At 38.7% G+C, this 20,154-nt stretch overlaps 2 protein-coding genes across 3 annotated transcripts; one reads left to right on the top strand and one right to left on the bottom strand.

Moving 5' to 3' along the window:
- The first annotated feature begins 1,914 nt into the window (after nucleotides 1–1,914).
- Nucleotides 1,915–3,753, top strand: tacr1b (tachykinin receptor 1b). The gene is made up of 6 exons (XM_079551681.1): nucleotides 1,915–1,950; nucleotides 2,064–2,258; nucleotides 2,413–2,563; nucleotides 2,678–2,874; nucleotides 3,278–3,374; nucleotides 3,672–3,753. Exons 1-6 carry the CDS (start codon nucleotides 1,928–1,930, stop codon nucleotides 3,744–3,746), a joined length of 738 nt encoding a protein of 245 aa, XP_079407807.1. The 5' UTR covers nucleotides 1,915–1,927; the 3' UTR covers nucleotides 3,747–3,753.
- A 998-nt stretch (nucleotides 3,754–4,751) lies between these two features.
- On the bottom strand, nucleotides 4,752–10,670 carry scarb1 (scavenger receptor class B, member 1). Of its 2 annotated transcripts, XM_079551707.1 has the most exons (13): nucleotides 10,351–10,670; nucleotides 9,785–9,945; nucleotides 9,053–9,194; nucleotides 8,780–8,983; nucleotides 8,609–8,704; nucleotides 8,429–8,544; nucleotides 8,194–8,360; nucleotides 7,983–8,101; nucleotides 6,863–6,936; nucleotides 6,718–6,769; nucleotides 6,500–6,646; nucleotides 5,410–5,474; nucleotides 4,752–5,241 (listed from the first exon to the last, which is right to left on the bottom strand). In XM_079551707.1, the coding sequence occupies exons 1-12, from the start codon at nucleotides 10,468–10,470 to the stop codon at nucleotides 5,424–5,426; spliced, it is 1,449 nt and encodes a 482-aa protein (XP_079407833.1). In that variant the 5' UTR covers nucleotides 10,471–10,670; the 3' UTR covers nucleotides 4,752–5,241; nucleotides 5,410–5,423. The 2 variants fall into 2 exon arrangements, with proteins under 2 accessions (XP_079407833.1, XP_079407832.1); XM_079551706.1 differs by lacking the exon at nucleotides 5,410–5,474 and having other exon boundaries at nucleotides 4,753–5,241.
- Between the last annotated feature and the right edge of the window lie 9,484 nt (nucleotides 10,671–20,154).

Here is a 20,154-nt window from a genome sequence, read left to right as displayed (position 1 = left end):
GCTCTGTTGGCCTGACCGGGTCCTGGTTGAGGTGTGTGGTGTGAATAGTTCAGTGAGGGCGGTGCAAACAGTGATGGGTGTGCAGGAGGATCTTGTACTCTACGCAAAATTGAATGGGGAGCCAGTGCAGTGAGGATGGCGGTGACCTTTCAATGTCCCATGTTTGATGCTCTCTTGCAAAGTCCAAACAAGAAGACGAGACCTTTGATTTTGAAGCCCTTCAGTTGCATTTGCCGTCTTATGGTTATTGGGCTGCAGTCGGCTTCAGTAATGGTCGAGGATAGTCCAGTGTCTTGACGGACAGTCAATGGGCTCAGGATGTCATGACAGTGTGAATACCTGACAGAAAAGGACACTGAATCCAAATGTTTGCACATATTTAGGCGTGTGGACCTAAACTTTTGATCAGCTGCAAAACAGGCTATTTCAGTTCATTTGTTGTATTCAATAAAACCTTTACTCACAGTTTTACAACAGTTTTCGTCTCACTCCCATCTCTTCTTGTTGCCTAAGTTCTACTTGGAACCCTGTTAAGATCCAACCATGTAAAATGTTTTTCTCATCTGGCCTATATAAGTAAACAGTGGGAACCAGATGTTGACATACACTTTATAAAAAAAGACACATTTGCATTGTTTCCTCACTGTCTGACATGAAACCAGAATTAACTTTTACGTTTTTAGGCCAAATAGAATTTTCAAAATTAGATTAAGAGATAGAATTTTCTACACTGTTTTATGTTTTATATTCAAGGTCAAAGGTTTTGGATTTCCTTCCACAAGCCTCCCCATTTGGCAGGAATTTTGGTCCATTCCTCCAAACAGAGCTGGTGTAACTGAGACACATTTGTAGCCATCTTGCACATGACTTTTCTGCTCTGCCCAAACATTTTCAACTGGATTGAGATCCATTGACTTTGTCCTTAAGACACTTTGTAACCAGTATTGGCAGTTTGCTTTGGGTCATTGTCCATTTGGAAGACCCATCTGCGCCCAAGCTTTAACTTCCTGGCTGACGCTCAAATATTTCCACATGCTGTTCTTTCTTTATGATGTCATCTATTTTGTGAAGTGCACCAGTCCCTCTCGCAGCAAAACAACCCCACAGCATGATGCTGCCCCCCCAGTGTTCTCAGGTTTCCAAGATTCCCCTTTTTCCTCCAAACATGGCAATGGTCATTATGGCCAAACAATTCAATTTTGTTTTTGTCAGACCAAAGGATTTGTCTCCAAAACTTAAAGTCTCTAACCTTTTTTTATTTGCAAACTTCAATCTGGCTTTTTTGATGTCTTTTTTGGAGTAAGAGCTTCTTCCTGGCAGAGTTCCCTCTCAGCCCATGTCGGTACAGCACTTGTTTCACTCTGGTTAATGACAAACTCTTACCAGGTTCAGCATCTTCACCAGGTCTTTTGCCTTTGTTCTTGGGTTGATATTCACATTTCAGACACAACACGTTCATCTCTGGGACACAGAACCCGCCTTCTTTCTGATCTGTATGAATGCTGGACATTTACATCATTGTTTGAACCAATATACCCAAGAATGAATTAGACCTGTGCTTCCAAGGACATGACATCGTCATCTGGGCTTCCCAAATTGTTTAAAGGTATTTTAAAAACACAACTACATTTCTAAAGCATTCTATCTCTCATTCTTTTGGTTTCATGTCAGACAGTGAGAAAAAATGCAAATGTGTCTTTTTATAAAGTGTATGTAAACATCATCATCAAGAGATATACTGTTTTTATAACGTGTAGTTGTTATTTTTTGGCAGGTGAATCTTGCCTTTGCTGAAGCCTCTATGTCAGCATTCAACACAGTTATCAACTTTGCTTATGCTGTTCACAATGAGTGGTACTTTGGTTTAGTTTACTGCCGCTTTCACAACTTCTTCCCGATCGCTGCCATATTTGCCAGTATTTACTCAATGACGGCTGTAGCTCTGGACAGGTACAGTATGTTTTGTCTGTGAGTGTGACCCATACCCGTATATAATACATGATGACTTTCAGATGAGAGTGTGTGCCTGGGGGCAGATCAAGCTCAGTATTTGTGTGTTCCAGGTACATTGCGATCATCCATCCTCTGCAGCAGAGACTGTCTTCCACAGAGACTCGGTTTGTCATTGTCATCATCTGGATCTTGGCTTTGCTTTTGGCTTTCCCCCAGTATTACTTCTCCTCTACAGTCCAGCTCCCTGGACGGTCTGTCTGCTACATAGACTGGCCAGAGTATGCCATAGTAGACTTTGAAAAAATGTGAGTGAAGTTGTAAAATATTTCCTTTTGTATAAATTAGCTTTTCTTCTTTCGCATTTTCATAAACGCTTTGAAAAATGTACCATAAGTGTGATCATAATTCATAATGTATAATTGTTGATAATCAGTGTGTAAAATATGTTATTTCCCCTAGATACTATGTCTGTGTGACTGTGCTGATCTATATCCTACCCCTGTGTATTATGGGATATGCCTATATGACTGTAGGCATTACTCTGTGGGCCAGTGAGATACCTGGGGACTCCTCTGAGCACTACCAACAACAACTTTTTGCCAAACGCAAGGTGCACCCTGTTCAATCTGTAAATAGAATCGTTTGATTTAATGGATTTTTAATCCTCTTGTGACAATACCAATTGGACAGGTTTTTAAAACCCTGTCTGTCTATTCTGTGGCAGGTGGTGAAGATGATGGTCATTGTGTTGTGCACTTTTGCTGTCTGCTGGCTGCCTTATCACATCTACTTCCTGTTGCACCAGTTTTTTCCGAGTATTATGGAAGATTTGTACATCCAGCAGGTTTATCTGGCTATTATGTGGCTGGCCATGAGCTCCACCATGTACAACCCCATTATCTACTACTGCCTCAACAGCAGGTAATGCTGATTTCAGGATCTCATTTATTTAGATATTAGACAATTCTAGATAGCTCTATTATACATTGTTTATATCTTGGTCAGTGAAAAAGCATGCATTACTTTCATATAACTGCACAGTTAGTCCGGCAACAGTTAAATCACATTTTATATCCCTCCAGTGCAGCTGTTTCCATAGTAATGTCAAACTGAAAAAAATAACCCCTGCCCGGGACTTTAAAAAAAAAAAAAAAACAGGCCCAGTTTGTGGGACCATGGTTTAAGCGGATTAAACAATACATAGCTGTGCATTAAACAGTTCGTGGTGTTTGTGACTCTGCGCCGTGCATTAAAAATGTATAATGCAAAGCTCCTCCTTGTTTAATCCTTACTTAATTGATCTGCTAATGAACATTCTGTACAGGTTCAGAGAAGGCTTCCAGCAGATTTTGTGTTGCTGTGTGGCCAGCGTGGTGATGGAGGAGCAAGAGCTCAAATCCCCACGGTGCCTTCAAACCCAGGTATGTGCCAGTAGAAGAGATGCTGAGTGGAGTCATTTGATCTCTCATGTTTGGATTTACTTTTAGACAGTCTTTTGATTGATTTACTATTATACTCACATGTCTTAACACAAAATCTAGATAGAAGTGTTAATGCTCATAATATACAAGCATCAAGAGGTCTCATACACCTTCTCCTAACAAATACTTTATGTGTATTCAGTATGGGCTGTTTTTTTTCTTCCTCTTCCTGGTGAACACATTTTGTTGTAGATAATTAACTTTGAGACCTGAGTTCTATGATCTGTGTATTTTCAGGTGAGCACATATCAAGGCAGGATGGAAACAGCAGCAGTGCCCGGTGCTGTGCCCCCTTCAGCGGCGCCTCAGTAAAAGGCAGAGCTGCCCTCTCATAAAACCTCGTATCTCTTTGAACACATGACTTTTGAGTCAAGCTGTGCTTAACTTCAGAAACATGTCAGGAATCACGCGTTTGTTAATGTATTGAGCTGTTTGCCTCAAACACTGTAGAGTGCATGTGGGAGTAGTTATGGATAGCACCTGTTTCTGAGGGCTAAACCAAGATAAGGAGCTACAAGTTGGAGATATGTACTATATGAATATTTGTATGTTTTTTTTCTGTTGTTTCTCTACAGTGTGTCTTAAAAATATATCATGTTTTTTCGTGTATGAACATTAAATACTTTATAAATAGATATGTTTTGTGACGTAATGGTAACATTTTGAGTGCATGTACTGCCACCTAGTGTTGTGATTGTCAATTACTTTTTTAAAGGGGGAGAAAGCGCGCGTTGGAACCATAGAAATTGGAACGGGGTAACCACTACCTCAAGAGCCACATGACTCTCTGAAGCCTTTTGTGCGGATTTATTTTTTAATGATTGATGGAAAGGTGTATTTTTAGGAGTAATAAGCGGCTGTGGGATTAGGCTACCATCTCAGCCAGAATAAAGGCAGTAACTAATAATTTTTTCCATTGAAGATCTGCCTGATTCCCCATGCATTATTTCCTTCTTAGACAATCATTAGTTTTAAAGATGTTAAGTAAATGAAATAAAACTTTTACATAGCAAAAAAATATGATTCATGCTTTGTAGTTTGTGGGGGAAAACACTTCATTTTGGTTAGAAATGGGCTGAAGTGGCTTCCTTCCCTTTTTTTTTTTTTTTTTAACAATGCAATGCAGGCTTAAAATATCAAGGTTATCAATTTAGTTGAACTATATATTTCTATCATGCAGAAGTCAAAGTAAAATTCATTGATGAGCAATGCATCAGTGCACTAACTGTCTGTGATAGACTTAAAAAGAAAATAATTCTTGATAAAGATAGTCATAGAAAGTTACTTTAATGTGGCCCAAAACGGTCCATGCCAAACAGTATGTACAGCTTTACAGAAGTTTACATTTTGGAGGATGCCAGGTGTATGTCAGTACACAATAATATGAAGGTAGTTAAACATGTCCATGACAAGTCTTTTTCAAGGCACATTTGGAAAGAATCCAAAAAAAAAAAGAAAGTTCCCTTGTTGTTGATAGAGAATATCAATATCACAAAATTTCACAAATGTTCACTACTGCTCCTTAATAAGTGCTAGATTATTCACAGTGATACTGCTTGACAACACACAACACTCTTGACAGTTGGCCTCAACTCATTTAGTCTTTGGCATTGAGTTTCAGCAACCTTTGACTCTGACAATTAAGATGAATTTGAAAACAAAGCACCAAGGTCCGTCCAGTTCAATGTTTGGTTGCAGATAAGCAGCACCTCGTGCATTAGTCATTTTCCTGAAGAAGAGCCGTTTTCTCGTCTGCCAAACTGCGTCGTTTTCTGTCTGGTACATCGTCAGCTACATTTTTGCTTTTCTATTTAATACCAACCAAACAGGAGGAAAAAAAGGAAAAACAAATTAATTAACTTCTGTACTTCTGTAGGTCAGTCATGTCACATTAAAGAAGAGGAATTGTGTAATACAAATAAGGCTTTTGACACAAGCATTCCCACTGGTAAACATGTTATTGTGTGGCACCCACCTGAGATAATAATTTTATTTTTTTCCCACTTCGTGGGAACTCTTTATTGGCTCATTTCGCGTTGCCTAAAAAATGACCAAATTGTTTATCAGCTCAAAACATAATCTATGAAGTAGATGAAGGAATTTGATGCATGCAGGTGGTGGCGTTTGATGGTGGCGTTTGATGCATGCAGTGATTCGTGAGTCATTCAGGCATGCAAAGTGAAGCATTCAATATAGATTTATATTTTTAGTATTTGATGTATAATAATCTCATCAAATATAGCTTTGTCTTTCACCAAGATAAAATATAGAGTAATTGCTTGGGTAAACTACTGGTAATTGAGGATTTAAAGATTTCAATCTCCAATCATGATTCCATATTGAATTCTTGTGTTTTTATTTTACCCAGGGATTCTCCAGTACGGTAGATGTGTTCAAATCTGCAGCACTGCTTTGAAACCTCTGCGAAAACATACATAAACTATACACCAAACCAAAAAGTGCACCTGTGGAAGTGAGCTGAACATGTTGGACAGAAAGGTAAAAATCTGGGGGGCAAACTCATGTTCTGACATAACAGGACACATTTTGTTGACCCGATAAGCACTTTACAGTTACATGACAGATAACCTCTGTAGCTATTGGATAAATCTGTTTGTACTGATGCAAGGCAGAACTATACTTTTCTCAATCAATTGTGAAACGACTTGTTAATTCTATAATTGAGGAATAGAAAATGCAATAGATTTTTTTTTTTTTTTTTTACTTTTTATATTAATAATAAAATAATTCTACAAAAGTACATTCTGGACTAGCCTTTATTTAAGAGAGACCTGAATGTAGAGAGGCACTTTCCAAGCAGTCTTCTATTCCTCTTTTTAGAGTGTTATACACAAGTACTTTACATGCAATAAGCAATTTTTAAGTTCCATATTATGCAAACTTACAAAACACCCCGCTCCCTTACATTGCTTTTGTATGCACATGACTGTTTTTTGCTTTGATTTATTTCTGTGCACTATATATCCGTCGAATATAAATAAAAATTAAGATGAAAAGGCATAATATGGAACCTTGAGTCTGAGCTAAGTGACGCCGAGTGTTACCTTTTGTCTTCGCAGCACCAGGATAGAGATGACTATAGTTACTAGACCAAGAGCAATGAAGCCATACTGCATGACCTCCATGACAACAGGCAGAACCACGAGGTTTGTGTGGAAAGTGTCCAGAATGGGACCATCAATATAACCACTCTAAAAATGATGAACAAAGGTGTGTCAGAAATGTAGTAATCGCTTAAGTTTATATTGAACAAATCAAATACCTCCTCAAACCAAAGCATTGGCATCACCACCTCGGAAATCTTGCCTGTTTCTCTATAAAGATCAGAAAAGGAAATTACAAATTTTTCAGACTGAGGAAAACAAAGTTTTTGAAATGTATTAATAGAAACTTTGTAAATTAATTACGTTATTCCTGGCACTGTCTTCATGTAAAGGTTGAGTTGCAGGCGAATGGACACATTTAGAGGTACTCCAGTTTCCTGTGAAAACAAAGACGACTTTTAAGCACACTTTCAATATAATAATCATCAAGTCAAACAATGACTCAGAAACAAATCAGGTGACTGTAACAATGTTTGTGACCAAGCGCTGTGTCAAACTGATAAAAGGACTTCACCAATTTAGATAAGACTATCTTGTAGATAAACATTTGATGTAACAGCTGGTCTATTGAACTATAATCGGCTTGACATTACCCCATCAACTATAAAAATGTGGCATTTTATATTGTAGTAATAAAAAGCCTCGAAGTACCAGAGTAATGAAGACAAATAAACTGACTCAATTCATAACTGCCTTATAGTAAACTCTTAGGTAAACCAACCACACTTATCTCAGCTGTGGTGTAATTATCAGGTTTGATGGTTTTACTGGCAACCCATCTAGATTTGATATTCTATAATTTAATCAACTACACAAACTGTACAAAGATTTGTAAATATTGGCTTTTGCCCAATATTTACTCAACATTATCAGTAAAGACCAATCTGTGCTTCGGTAAGAAATTCAAAAGCACAAAACAAGGAGTAGGTACAAGTTTGCTGGTATACATGTTAGAAATAATAGAAGGCATGAAGGTTGATTTGATTTTCTAAACCTTTTTACCAAAAGCTTTGACGTGTGCATGTGATAGTGGCACGCAATACAAAGTTCATGATACAATCAGATAACGTCGTCTTAGGATTCCCAAGGACACTGACAGCTACGGCTACAGCACTCATTAAAGGGACTATACAGAGTTTAAAAATGTTAAAATTGAGTATTGTCCTCCCCCTACATGTTCCAGCCATGTCCTAATGTGTAGAATGAGCCCAGACCTGTTCACCACAACTGCCTCTAAAATCCTGCACTGTCACTCAAAAAGTTTTACTTCGGGTCCCAATTGCCGTCATGCACGAGCTTAATATGGAAGGTGCAGATGTGGCCTGAGGTGGCAGTAGTGAGTATGAAATGGCTAACTTGCATCTAGCCGCTTTAAATGACAATAATCAGTTCTGCTTATATAGTTGTCCTCTCAAACACCCACCGGGTGAATGTCGATGAAGAGGCCGTGCTCCCGCTCAGTGGGAGCCAGTCCTTGCACATAATCCAGCAGCACAGGGTCAGCGTTAAAGAAGTGAGGATGAGAGATGAACATCGGAGAGTCTGGGCGACAGACAGAAAATATCAACTATGTTTTATGAATAGATTAATGTAGTAAAAAAATATAATAGCCAAAAATAAAAACAAATAGTTACTCTGGCGACAGCTGCTGACGTTGAGCAGACCAGATTGCCTGCATGGACAGAAGCCTGAATTGGGTTCATAATCCGTCCCATTTGCAAAAAGGGTCGGTGGTGCAACATATCTGTAATAAGGGATCCCCTTCATGTAACCAGGACGTTGGTAAACAAGCTCCATCGATCTGAAAATACAAATAAATTAATTAAGTTGAATATTAAATTAACTGTAACTTGTTTTGGAGACATTTACCTGCAGGCATCAGGACTGTAGAAAGGCAAAGTGGATTCTGGGGTCATGAACGGTGGCCACATCTGACCAGCTGTGCCATTGATCATGTTGCATTGAGGGGTGCGCCAATAGCTCAGCTGGAATCAGAGACAACAACTTGATAATATTACACCACAATCTTTAATGACACAGTTTACTCACCTCTGTCAAGCCATTCCAGGAATCAACTTTGTGGACATTTTGGATGTTATCTTTTCCCGTAAAGATTGTGAACAGACCAGTGTTGGAGTTGTTAAACTAAAAACAGAATGCAGACCACTTATTTTTATTTTTCTATTTCTGTAAAGTTGGAGATTACATTTTTCAACTTACTTCAGCAAAGAGGCCAAACTTCCCAGAGGATGGCAACATGCCCGGCGCGTATTTATTGAGTAACTCCACCAGCTCGCTGTCATAGCCCCACATAAGCTCCTCCACAGTCTTTGTCAAAAAAGGACCTTCTTTACAGGCCTTAAAGGTTGTACTAATCATTAGTCGCACAAGATAAGGAAGATTTTCCAACATTACAGATGCGCCCTAAAGACAATATAAACATTAGCGCCATGTTTCCAAGACTGTAAAATTCAAGAAGCACGAGGGTCATACCAGGACCAGCATGTTTGGGATGGTAATAACGTCTGACTCATTGCCCACAGACATGCTCGGCTCAAAGAAGTATTGCCGGTACTCTAGGTATGAGACAGTGTAGTTGGGATGGAAGGTGATGTTGTCTTTATTAATACGTTTCCTGAAATAAATATATAAAAAACAAATATTTGTAACCTGATGATGAAGCCTCTTTTACATTTAAAACTGTATAAGGCAGCAAAATCAGTGAAAATAGCATTGTTAGGCTTTGCTGTGCATTTTCCTATATACAATCCATATACACACACACACACACACACACGCATATATATACACATATATATATATATATATATATATATACACAATGTCCAGATCTGTTGGCACTCAATGCACATGCACAGTGGTTCAAATAAGAAAAAAAATATATAATGTGAGGAAGGCAATGCCGAAACGTAATCTCTATCTTTGTTTAATAAATAAAACTTTGGACATCGGCTATTTGAGTGTGCGATGCTGCTTTTTGGATTTTTGTGTGAGCCACATGTGAGCCAAAGTTCAATATAAAGCCCGATCGCTCCCCATTCCTCTCCTCTCGATTACATATGGAGCAACTTACATAACCTACTTGAACAGCACCCCTCTACGCCCCAGAAAAGGGGGAATGACTGTGATTGACCAAGCACAAAATGTTCCAGGGAAAAGTTTAAAATGTACAGCTCAGTGGTGAAGAAATAAAAAGGTGTTTACCTGTACACATATGGCCCACGCTGCTCCACCATAGGCTTTTCCCCTCGCAGGATTTCTTCAGGGTTAAGGACATTGAAGAAGTAGACAGACATGAAAAAGGGAACAGGGACGTCCTTCCACATGGTGTATGTCATTGCATTGTCTGGATCAATCACAGTGTTCTGCAAAATCAAAGAAATCAAAGAACAAAAGAATCAAAGAAATTATTTAAATATGTCATTCAGCACCAGTCCAGGCTTCTAGCTTTTGTTTCCAAGGGAGTCCGTCATTTAATTTCATTTGCCTTCAATAAAGCTCCTTTCTTTATAACTTTCACAGAAATCTCACTAAAGGCGTCCTTATCAAACCACTGATAAACTTTTGCAAGCTGTCATGCCCTCAGTGTCAAAGCTATTACATGATCGCTGAAGCTTTTACATTATTATATACATTATTATTCAAATGTGTCTAATTAAACGCGTCATAGCACTAGTTTGCACATTAGTTTGAAGTGTTAGTTTAATTATCAGCTGTGTTAAACAGGCTATAGGCTACAGCTTGGCGGCTTGTAATTCCCTGCGTCTTACCTTTACTATTTGGTCATCAATAATAAGTGGTCCCACAAAGGTTAGGACAACCCCAAAAAACACTCCCAGGGCACCTGCTACGATGAATCCCACCGCTACTTTTGATTTAGTATTTGTCATGGTCCAAATAGCTTCTCGGTGTAACGCTGCCTGCGGTCGGTGTCGTCCCTTTCCCAATCAGAGCCTCAAACCTGAACAGCACGACCGCCGGGGACTCTCTGAGGGGTTGTCTCCGCGGTAAGTGCCGCAAGGGCAGCATTTTATTATGGACTTTCGGTGATTTGCATGTTGTTGTTTGTTACAGCGCTACAGTTCCACCCACTTCCGGTCACGTGCTGGGGTCCCGGACGTAAGAAGAAACGTTCATTTTTAGCATCGATTTTTCTCAAATTTAAAATAATAGGAGTTTAACCTCTTGCCCCCCACCATAAACGAGCGCATTTTCTCCAGTTCAGCTTAACCCAAATCTAAAATCCTGTAGGCTAGTGAAGCGCCTCATTTGAAAGCTAAGACCTACAAAAATGATCAGACTTTTTTTTTTTTGTTGAGTTGTCACGGCGTTTTTGTCACATTTTTGTTGTGTTTTCATCTTTTTCGTTTCGTTATTTCTTTCTTAATTTTTTTTTTTTTTTTTTGAAGCTTTTTTGTCATGTTTTCGTCACATTTTCGTCACTTTTTCAACGTGTTTTTGTCGCTTTTTCATTGTGTTACGGCACGTTTTTATTTCTCTTTTGTGGCTTATTTACTTTTTTGTGTGTATCTTCATCCTCCATCCTAGATTTGGGTAAAACCAAACTGGAGAAAATGTGCTCATAAGAAGTACCACATATTTGAAATTAGGCAACGGCAAAATTATTTGATAAGATAAGATTAGATTTTTTCCGCAGAATCTTAATTTTAAATGTTTTAGTGCAATGTTTGTCTAATGTGTCATGTGCACTTTAATCATGCCCATGACAAATGTCAGTTTTAATAGCCCTAAGGAAAAACCTTTGCTGATATCTGGCCTCGAAACTAAATACCGTGTGAAAGAAAAACACAAAAATGTATTAAATGCGACAAGTTACTGAAACAAATATTCCTGTGAGCAGTCGACGAAAGACAAAACTAAATCACATTGTAGCAACATGCAGTGTTTCCCCTACCATTATTTACAAGTAGAACAGAATAAAATAGAGCAAAGCATTGGTGAGAGATGGTGAGTGTGTGACTTGATGGTGTGGGACAGTCTGGATTTGAAAAGTGGCAGAGAGTCTATGGTACGTAGGTCAGGGGGGAGTGAGTTCCAGAGCTGGGGGAAGAGCGGCTGAAGGCTCACCCCTGGTGACGGAGCTGGAGAGAAGGAGGAGCAGAGTGTGTGGGCAGGAGGTCAGATATGTACGGAGGAGCCAGGTTAGGAAGTGCTTTGAATAATAATGATAGTAATAGTAATGATTTTTGTATTTTGAATTAGATTCTTTGTTTTATGGGAAGCCAGTGAAGTTGCTTGTGAGAGGTAAGGGTCCGTGTGATGGCGTGTGCTGTACGGTTTTGAAAGAGCTGCATTTTCTGGAGAGAGTTGTCTGAATTGAACTGGATATTTATCATAAGGGAATTCAAACAAAAATGGTTACAATATTATCTACAGGCTAGATATTTTCCCCGGCAGTGTACACATTTTGGACTTAACTTCTTAGTCAAACCGGTAAACATATAAGGGAAACACTGACATGGTTTGAGAGAACTATATAGAGTTATAGAGTTTTTATAAAGTTTGGGATAAAAATATGCCACCTTTGCCAGGAAAATGAAATGCTACTGATCAAAATATAACATAGATATATACTTTAGACCAAAATGCAGTGTTGTAATGAAGAGCCATTAAATGGAAAAACTTAGAAGACATTACTCTACCCATTCCAAGAATGCTCCATTCCATGAATTTCCAAAAAATAAATGATTAAGAAAATTTGAAAAGAAATTCAGTATTATTGTGGTTCCAGAAAAAAATGATATGAGGCAGGTTCAGAGGAAGGGACATGATTAAGAGTTCAAATTTGAAAGGCAAATGGTTAATAAGATTACTGTAGAATAAAAATAATATTTCAAATTGTCTCTATATGACAAAATTTACTCACTTTGTAGCATAACAATTATGCTTACTGTGAGGAAATTCTAGCCTTAACCTGTAAAACCTATGCACACTCCACAGCCGCAGTTCATTCTACAGAACGGGCTCTACAAACAAGATGATGGCATATAAAGAGCCATTAAACCCACTAACACAGTCAGTAAAGTTCTATGATCTATTTGATTTTAATAGTCTTCAAGTAATGTATAAAGCAAACAAGATATTGCCATATTGCCAATGAACACCCATTCACCCAAGACTGACTGAGGAAAAAAAAAGAATAAAAAAAAAAAAAGGAAATCACTTTAATCTGAAATAACTGACCATATAAGGACCAAAGCAATGGGCCAAACATCGTGTTTGAGCTACAATTCTGAAGAAATATAAAAAATCTTGTTTTTATATGAACAAAGATGAATATGATGGTTTTGTATTGTGAATATTTGTAAATACTGTGCAGAAGATACAAAAACAACTGTAAATATTTAGAGTATCGGACATGAACGTTGAAATATTGCCAAGAACTGACTGATAATTGAAAATATTATTGAACACAGCCTGATGTGAATTAATAGTAGGAACTGAGGGGCAGATCATTAGATTGATCTCCTGATCCCTTACATTCAAATTGTATTGGCTTAGCAGTTTTAGTATTATCATTTTAATGGCACCTCTAAATGAAATGAATAAATATAATGGACTTGAACACTAAACAATACGGTGCAGTGTTTATCTTCTCAGGTACCTGGCACATTATGGAGACAGACTTGAACACCCTGATGGCAAGGACCTTTCCAGGTATATAACAATAATGAGGGGGACACTTGAAACGGACCCCTGAACAATGAATGGGGGAAAAGCCGTTCTAGAGACTGGAATGTGGAACGTGGACAGACCTGAGCAACCTGGCCGCAGTCACCATTCTTATTGTCTGACCTATTTTGATAAGGGTTCTATAAGAAAAAAGAAAAAACATGGGCAAAAATTAATGCTAATTTGAACCAAAAATTGTATATTAAGGGCTTCAGAGCCCTGGCACTGCCAGGTAATGGTAACGGTGCCATTGACAGTTACCCTGACTGACCCTGACTTTGACATGACGGACCCTGAGCGTTCCCTCGGTTCCAAAATGGCTCCTTTGTGGGGTGAAGACCCGGATGAAGACATCTTCCCTGTCCCTAGTATTGATTATAGCACACAATACACACTTTACGATTTGCTAATACACCTTCACTACAGATAATTGTTCCATGTGAACTGTGTGATCAATTATATATCACATGTGCCTTACTGACAAGAGCATTATTAGCATTATTAATGAATAATAATGTAGTAGCCATTGTATGAAAGCTTTCTACTTCGCCACAAACCTTACACTCATTTGATATTCTGTGACAGAAATATATGCACTCTGTTATCACATTTACGTTATACTCACGCACAGTGTTGATTCTCTATTATATACCTTTACGTAAATGCCATGTTTAAATTTTATCTTTCTAATTATATATATATATTACATATTAAAATAAACCTTAAAATGACACAACTTCTATATTGTTGATCTCAGTTCTCCTGAAACCACATCTCGCACACACATAGAGCTGGAGCTAACAAATAGGTTTTAATCAGGTACACCATTAGTTACGGCCCAGGGACAGACGAAGAGGCAGGGATTGAATAATTGAATAATTTTCATTTTTCTGCTTTCGCTAACCACTTGTGTCAGTTAGTCTCCAGGTCAGAGCTGCAAGTTAAGGTCTCCAGTGGGTTCTTAGGAGTGTTTCCTGTTCCCACTGTACGTGGATATATTGCTCCCTGGTCGTAAGTCACACTTTACACCGCTTACATGCTTCGTTTTTGCTACTCTGATGGCCTGGGTTGCCCCCGAGTCCAAAAGAGGGAAGATAGAACAGTAGATATTGACTGGCAGGCGTGCAACAATGCCTTCATACACCGCAATAATAGCGGCATGTACAGACCTTACAATCTCCGACTACTATTTTAATGTTGGCGTGATGCCACAAGACAATATGGCACACACTTACTCTATTGCAATAACTCCGTAGTCGTAACCCAGACCGGGAGGTGGGGCATACACATAATGGCAACTGCCAAGACCACATGCAATCACACTTTCCAGAACAACGATTTATGGTATGATGTGACCAGACCTTTTAAAATTTGTGCCCGACGCAGTGATTATTATACCAACCTCATTGACCCGCATGGCATGACACAGACAACCAAAAAAAAAAATGCATTAAGTCAATATATGGTACAAATATGCCAAATGGACTGCTTATCCCAGGAATCTGATCAATTGCTTTGTGTGTACCCAAATGCCCAAATCTTCAGGAACCCCATCTTTATTTGTCAGACCACACCAATCCAAACCAGCTCTGACATGCTACCCTCTGTCCTGTCTAAAGGACTGTTAAAAATATATCACTTACATTGAACAGAACCCCCACCTTTGAATTAGAAATTACTATAGAATTTTGCCACAAAAGCCATCTCTGACCTGCAAAAACAGGCAGAGACCAGAAATTTCTGATGCTCGTACTATTCATACTGATTTTGTTCTGTGTCTTTGCCATGTGCATAGAGCCCTGTCTTCGCAGCATGCTGTCTAAAATGATAATCTCGATGATGGGACCAGGAGGCCAGTACATTACATACTGATGCCGGTATCAACAGATGCTGCGGAGACAGCGGACACCACAGAGACTGATGAACTCCTGCCATAACAGTATGCATTGAACACACACACACACGCCGATATACACATTTGTATTGTAAGTTTTTTGAATTTGTATTGGACATTTAAAATATATATATATATATATATATTTTTATACACAGCCAATTCATTGTTTGCTTTTGCCATTTATGTGATCTCTGGTTAGAGATCAAAAGAGGGAATGTGGGAATTGATGTTTTTTAGCTAATGTTACATTTTAGAATGCTATTGAATGTTTTTGATGAATTTAATCTATGTGCTTTAAGTTTCAGTTGAAAACCAATCTTTTCACACGCACATTGCTGCAACAATACCCCATTTCTTGCTCTTGCATTCTTTTGCTCAAATCTATGGAGACGTCAGGTGCCCACACCAGTGTGGTGAAAAATAACTCAAAATAAGGCATCAGGAAGAATTTAACCTTATGTGTTTTAAGTCCTTGAGTTAGCACATAGCTGATTAGGCGGCGTCTTGCTTTTAAACTTAATAGCCTAAAAATCAATGCTGAAAATGAATAAGATTTCTTACGTGGGTCGGACTGTAACGTATAGTAGCCTATCTATCGTACAGGACGCTCGCGCGAATAAAATGTCTTATCGATTAAACAATGACATAATCTCAAAAGTAGACTACAAATTTGAAGAGAAAAAAATACATTGCATACATACCAATTCTATCATTAACAATCATTTTTAGAATTCTAGAATGTAGGCTATCGGCTTTTCTCACCTTTATGATTTGGTCATGCATCACGGCTGGACCCACAATCAGCATCACTCCACCAAAAACTACAGTGAGTATCCCCGCCACTAAGAACCCTATCGCCAACTTGGATTTGTTAATAGCCATGATTGCTCAATAGAGTCCTTAATAACTTGTTCTTCGTTGCAGAATTGAAGACAGACCTTGGACGGGCGTGATCGCGATTTATAAGACGCATACCACGCCTCCGGGGCCGAGACACCCCTCATCTGGGACAGCAGGGCTAGTGTGAGTCCCACTCCATCATGTTCACATTTTCCTAAATCCATGTCAATTTAGGTTAGAGTCACGCAGCAGTCAGATGATACACTCCGGAGCATAAACTGTGTGCTCATCTTTTTGCACCAAGCAAAGAACATTGGATTTATCTAATAGATTGTTTTATAAAAAGCAGACAAAGCATGAGCAGGTCTCCCGTTTTTGGCTTAATATTATAGCCTGTTTTTCAAGCATAAAGTGTAGGCTACTCATTTGAAACAACTCCTGGTGTCGCCCTGATCCATTGCCACAAAAAATGTATCTATGGCGATAGTAGCCTATATCATTTACGCTATATAAGCTATTTTATGTCGTAAGGATCCAGTAAAAAGGAGAGAATGTAGAAAGTCTGCTTTGAATAACTCAGTCATAACAGATGCGTTTCAAATGCAGAATTTCCTCTAGGCAAATTAAAAATTGGATGGACAAAATGTCTCAACTTGTTGGGGCAAGTACTTTGACTGTAGTTTTAATTTCATTTAAGCTAATTTGACATTATTGTGGGTTTTTTTTTCTTCTAACTTGTCAGCTCAATGTTTGTGCTGGCTCTCAGTCGTCCGGGAAGTAGTCATCATAGTGAAGCTTTACGTTTCCAGCCCAATACATTTCTTAAGAGTCATGCACATTTTTGTGAGAAGAAAAGCGTTACTCTGCAATTGTCCAGTGTTATTGCTTATGTAATTATAATCAGTTTTATAAAGCGCATTTCTGGATTTTGTACTACTACTAGTCAAAAACTTCCCAAACGAAGTGACTGTGATATTTGAGCATGCTGTTTCCTTTATGTGCTCATATAGAAAATTGCTTGTAGTCTTATAACAGCATGACGTTCTGTATAATCTATAATCAATAATTTCTGGCCAGGCACCTAAGAGATTATTTGCCTCCATTTTACACAGACGGGCTTTTGTGAGATTTTACAACAGGAGACAGCTATACAGACTATGAAATTGAGACTAACGTAGCTCAGAGGAATCACACTTTGAGCTCACAAATGATATTTATGCACTGCTTCATTAGTGGATTTGGTTCATTTTGAGGATGAAGGGCCCCTCTCTTACTGGGCACACACATGACCTGAGAGTACGCACTTGAGGGACATAAGGGCACAGAACTGCAGCCCACCACAGCCCCTCATCTGACTGAGCTGTGAAATCTCGCTTCCTCACACCGTTTCAGACATTAAAAGCATGAGTTGTCCGTTGTGAGACACCACCCACAAAGCCAACCTCTCTTCACATGCCTTCCTGCCGAAATGCTGAGTTTTGATTTTCACTAAAAGGAAGTCTTTTCAATAGAAAAAAGAGCCAAACATGCCACCCTTTGTTTAGGAAGCTGGTCACTAAACACTACATGCATCAGATGATTAGGATGACTCATGTCAAAAGGAACACGTTAATATATTGCATGAAAGGAGGTGTCTGGAAATAAGAGATGAAAAGCTTTGGGTCGTAAAACAGACTTTTGGGACAGTAATTACAGGAAGATTATTGTCAGGTCTTTATGCCTCTGACACAATAAACCCAAAAAACATTTAATTGAAAAGTGGAGAGTTTGGAAAAGTTCTCCCAACTAGGGGCATATGTAGCCCTATACGTTTGTTAAGTGATGATGTCATCAGTACTTCCAGGTCCTACGGAGCTTTAGTCGTATTCACTATAGTGGTTGATTTTAATCTGCTGTAGAGGCGACTACAAAGCTCTTTTTAAAAATCTGATCATACAGAAATATTACATTTACTCTGGATTTCCTCTTGTGGTTCTTTTCAGACATTAACCCCCCCCCATACACAGTGAATACTTATTTTAAATATTACTCTTTTTCCTGGAGAAATGGTGAGATATATTATTCTACTTTGATGTAAAACAGTTTTTGGCCTTTTATCTTTTGTCATTTCAGCAGCAGATTCAGATAAAATTGTGTTTTTTGTTGAACTCTCAACAGTTTGGGCTCGGCAGTAGCTTATTATTGTGTGTGATGTCACACATAACAAACGTATAGGATATGAGAGCAGAGGGTGGAAGTGATTTCAGATTTTAAAATTTGCTTTGATAAAGTAGAATCCCAACTTGTACAGAAACTGCTATACTACATTTGTCCGCTAGGTGTCAGCCTTTATCCTTAATTATGCACTTACCAGTGTTGTTGGGATTACTCCATAAATGTATTACTGATTACCTATTACTTAGCACTCGTGCTTCATTGCAAGAAGGTCCTGGGTTTGATTCTCGGGAGGGACAGGGCCTTTCTGTGTAGAGTTTGCATGTCCCCCGTGTCTGTGATTACCTCCTGATGTCTGATGTTGAAAGAAGGGTCTTTGGTATAAGCATCATTCAGAGATTCCTCATTAGCATGGTGTGTATTTTCACATTGAGGAGAATTTGATCTATTTGTTCATGCCTCAGATTAGTAACTCATGTGTGTGATCCTCAGTCTCCACAGTGTGTGGCCGTTGTGCAGAGTCATAAGCAGAGCTGCATAAAGGCTTTGGAACAGGACCCCTGTGCAGATGTTTTCTACGCATGTAAAAAGTATACCTCTGTCCCCGTACATGCAAACACACACACAAACATACCACACAAAACAACCAACCGTGGAGTTATGTCAGAAAGTTGTTGAGGTTGATTCTGAAGAGCACACAGTACTTTATGATCGGGTCCCACACTTGATATTGGTTCCCTGTGGAATTTGCATTTAAAAATCAATATTACTGGCATTAAAACAATACCAACAATTTTTGCGACTAACTGGTTTGAAATATGGTTTTACATTGCTATTCCAGGCAAGCTATTGGAGAATTTTATTTCTTTGGACTTCCTATGTAATTCTAATATCTATAAGGCCTTTCTAAAAAGATATCACATTCTCCCTCTTAATGTATCTTTTAAAATAATTATTATTTGAATGCTTTTTAGGGAGAAAAAGGGGGGAAATAAATCCTAAAGCCATAGGATAATGTGGAGTAATATGACACTTTTACACCATTTTAAAGCTTTGAACTCTCAACAGTTTGGGCTCGGCAGTAGCTTATTATTGTGTGTGATGTCACACATAACAAACGTATAGGATATGAGAGCAGAGGGTGGAAGTGATTTCAGATTTTAAAATTTGCTTTGATAAAGTAGAATCCCAACTTGTACAGAAACTGCTATACTAACATTTGTCCGCTAGGTGTCAGCCTTTGTCCTTAATTATGCACTTACCAGTGTTGTTGGGATTACTCCATAAATGTATTACTGATTACTACTTAGCACTCGTGCTTCATTGCAAGAAGGTCCTGGGTTTGATTCTCGGGAGGGACAGGGCCTTTCTGTGTAGAGTTTGCATGTCCCCCGTGTCTGTGATTACCTCTGGGTGCTCCGGTTTAATTCAAGAACATGTACAACAGTCCAGGATGAATGATGTGTGATTGAATGAATGGTGTTGGTCATAGTGTGTGCAGAGGTGTGCAGCTGCACTTCTGTCAGTCTATCCTAGGGGAAACTGTAGTTCACCACCACCGAGTGTGTTTAGGGTGAAAAATGCTATACAAATAAGCTTCCATTCCATTCCTCATTCTAAAAGTAATTTAGTTACTACTTCGATTTACTGATTTCAAAAGTAATCCTACCAGAAAATGAATTGGTGGTCCCCAGGTTAATATCACTTGTGATATTTTGTTTGGGGAAAGCCAGGCTAATCTTCCGCCCCAATTACGATTCATGTCCAATAAAACTTTTTTAACACCACTCTGTTTCTGTGAGTCTTTTCAGGTTGAATTGCAGCAGTGATTGAGAATGATGAATATTAAGTTGTCCGACCACTATCTACAGAGGGAGTGTCCTAAGGTGAGCTGTTATACAAAGACTGTGCACCGACTGTAACTCCATTCATTCTGTCAGACTCGAACAGCACTTTTCCTTTTATTTTTGGTTGATTTTTTCAGAACTCA

The sequence above is a fragment of the Gobius niger genome, assembly GCF_951799975.1.
Source record: "Gobius niger genome assembly, chromosome: 2".
Classification (NCBI taxonomy): Eukaryota; Metazoa; Chordata; class Actinopteri; order Gobiiformes; family Gobiidae; genus Gobius; species Gobius niger.
The sequence above is the reverse complement of the archived record's forward strand: the minus strand, read 5'-3'. Positions and strand labels throughout refer to the sequence as shown.